Consider the following 2,134-nt stretch of genomic DNA (forward strand, 5'->3'; position numbering starts at 1 on the left):
CAGAGACGGACCCAGACCCAGTCCTAACGAAGGCAGTAGAGGGTAGCGCCACCGACGGTGTAGGCCGCGAGAAATTGAAGCAGATTCTGTGGACGTTCAAAGAGTTGTGGCTCGGTGATGAACTAGGACGCACGACCGTTGTAGAGCACGGGATAGAGGTCACTGATCCCAAACCCATCGCATGCCGGGGAAGGCGGTATAACGACCAGCAGAAGGCGGTCATTGAACAAGAAGTGGCCGATATGTTTAGTAAAGGAGTAATTCGGCCGAGTCGAAGCCCGTACGCATCAGGAGTCGTCCTAGTGAAGAAGAAGACCGGAGAGTGGCGGTTTTGTGTGGACTACCGACCACTCAATGAAGTAACGGTGAGGGACGAATTCCCACTACCGAGGATCGACGATCTGCTGCGAGCAGTAAGGGGGTCACGATGGTTTGTGGCTTTAGACCTTAGGGCAGGATATTGGCAAGTAGCCATGAAGGAGGAAGACATCGCCAAGACAGTGTTCAAGACGCCAACAGGGCTGTACGAGTTCCTAGTAATGCCATTCGGGTTGGTAAACGCCCCTGCCACATTTCAACGGATGGTAGAGAACCTGTTCGGGGACCTATATTGGAGTGGGGTACTAGTATATCTGGATGATATCCGCATCCACGCGGCGACACTAGAACGAATCCTCGAATTACTAGTAGAAGTACTGGCAAGACTTAAGAACAGCGGACTACGACTACGATTGTCAAAATGTTCGTTCCTCCCGAACCAAATCGAATATCTAGGACACACAATAACCGAAGGCCAAATAGCCCCGCAGACCAGGAAAATCGAAGACCTTAGGATGTTAACCACTCCATTTACGTCTATCTCACTACTACTAGTTCGTTGTTTCGTTCTCGTTTTCTCTCTATCTCCCCCTAAAAAGCCCCCCTAAAAACCACTAAAAAGCTAACAACTATGCGTCTTCGGGGGAAGCAAGGCGTCGAAATCATCGGTCTACAATCCAATCCCCCCCTTTCGTGGACTCGACGTCCGCTTCCTCGCGTTCTTCTTCGTCCCCGTCGGTTGCATCGCCTTCTTCTTCGTTGAAGATGGTCGCTCGTACCTGGGCCACCCACGCTCTCATTGGTTGGTTCCGCCTGTGTATAAGTACCTCGGATCGCCCACACTTGTGGTGGTGTCTCTGCTATGGCTGAGAGGGCCCCGACTAGTGTGCGTTTTCTTCTTACCACGTTGATTATTAATGAGTAGGCTAAGGCACTGAGGGGTCCTCTGTCATGAAGGTACCCTATCCTCACCTTGCTGAGCTGGAAGCAGAGGTATGCCAGCTCTACGAACTTGTCATCTCCTTTCTGCTGGAAGATTGGGAGCTTCTTACAATCCTCGCAGTAATCCCCTGCCACCACTGCGTACCCCTCGTCCTTGAGGCCTTGCAGTAGGGTAGATTTGCTGAGACAGGCTGCACCGTCGACCATCGTGAACTTCAGGGCTTCCCATGCGCCGGTATTGATTCGGCGACCGCGAGAGTAAGTCATTAAAATTGTTCTCTCCGACTCCAAATTTTTTGGGTGTGTGCGCCTTGTGTGCGCTTTATGTGTGCTCCCTCCGTTTGGTCCCAGCCTCGGGTTATTCCTCTCGGCGACGTCGTTTTCCTTCGGGTCGACCCTTGTATAGGTGTTAGTTCCTCTGTGGTCGGTACTTCTAGGGTTGGTGGTTCCTCGCTGTTGTTCCTTCCCATTGTAGTTTGCTCTCCCGGTTCTTCTTCGTTGTCGAAACTTAATTCGTAATACTCGGGCTGTTGTCCCAACTTTCGTTGTGGGTCGTCTCTGTTGATTTGTATTCCTCCTCTTCGGTACTCTTCCACCCACTTGCCCAGCTGGTGTTCGTCGAGGGGTGCTTTCTTAATACTCCTGCGTGCCGGTGTTCCCTGTGTCCCGTAACTATGTCTTCTACGTGTGCCCCATGTCCTGCCTTACTAACTTTAACTACCCGGTGGGGGAATCCCCACCCTCGTTCGTGTACTGTCGGGTCTCTTACGAGTACGATGTCTCCCTTTTCTAGGTGTCCTCCTCTCCGTCGCTCATTTCGTCGATCGGCCCGCTGTTGGGCTTCTGCCTGCATCCGCTCGATCGTCTCCTCTCT

The 2,134-nt window shown here is 52.2% G+C and overlaps 1 protein-coding gene across 1 annotated transcript; it reads left to right on the top strand.

The window, feature by feature from the left end:
• Window positions 1-473: 473 nt before the first annotated feature.
• On the top strand, window positions 474-926 carry GNI_213750 (putative reverse transcriptase; the record flags this gene model as incomplete). Its single annotated transcript, XM_011135544.1, has 1 exon — window positions 474-926. One exon carries the CDS (start codon window positions 474-476, stop codon window positions 924-926), a length of 453 nt encoding a protein of 150 aa, XP_011133846.1.
• Window positions 927-2,134: the final 1,208 nt, after the last annotated feature.

This window comes from Gregarina niphandrodes, assembly GCF_000223845.1.
Source record: "Gregarina niphandrodes unplaced genomic scaffold scaffold00147, whole genome shotgun sequence".
NCBI lineage: Eukaryota > Apicomplexa > Conoidasida > Eugregarinorida > Gregarinidae > Gregarina > Gregarina niphandrodes.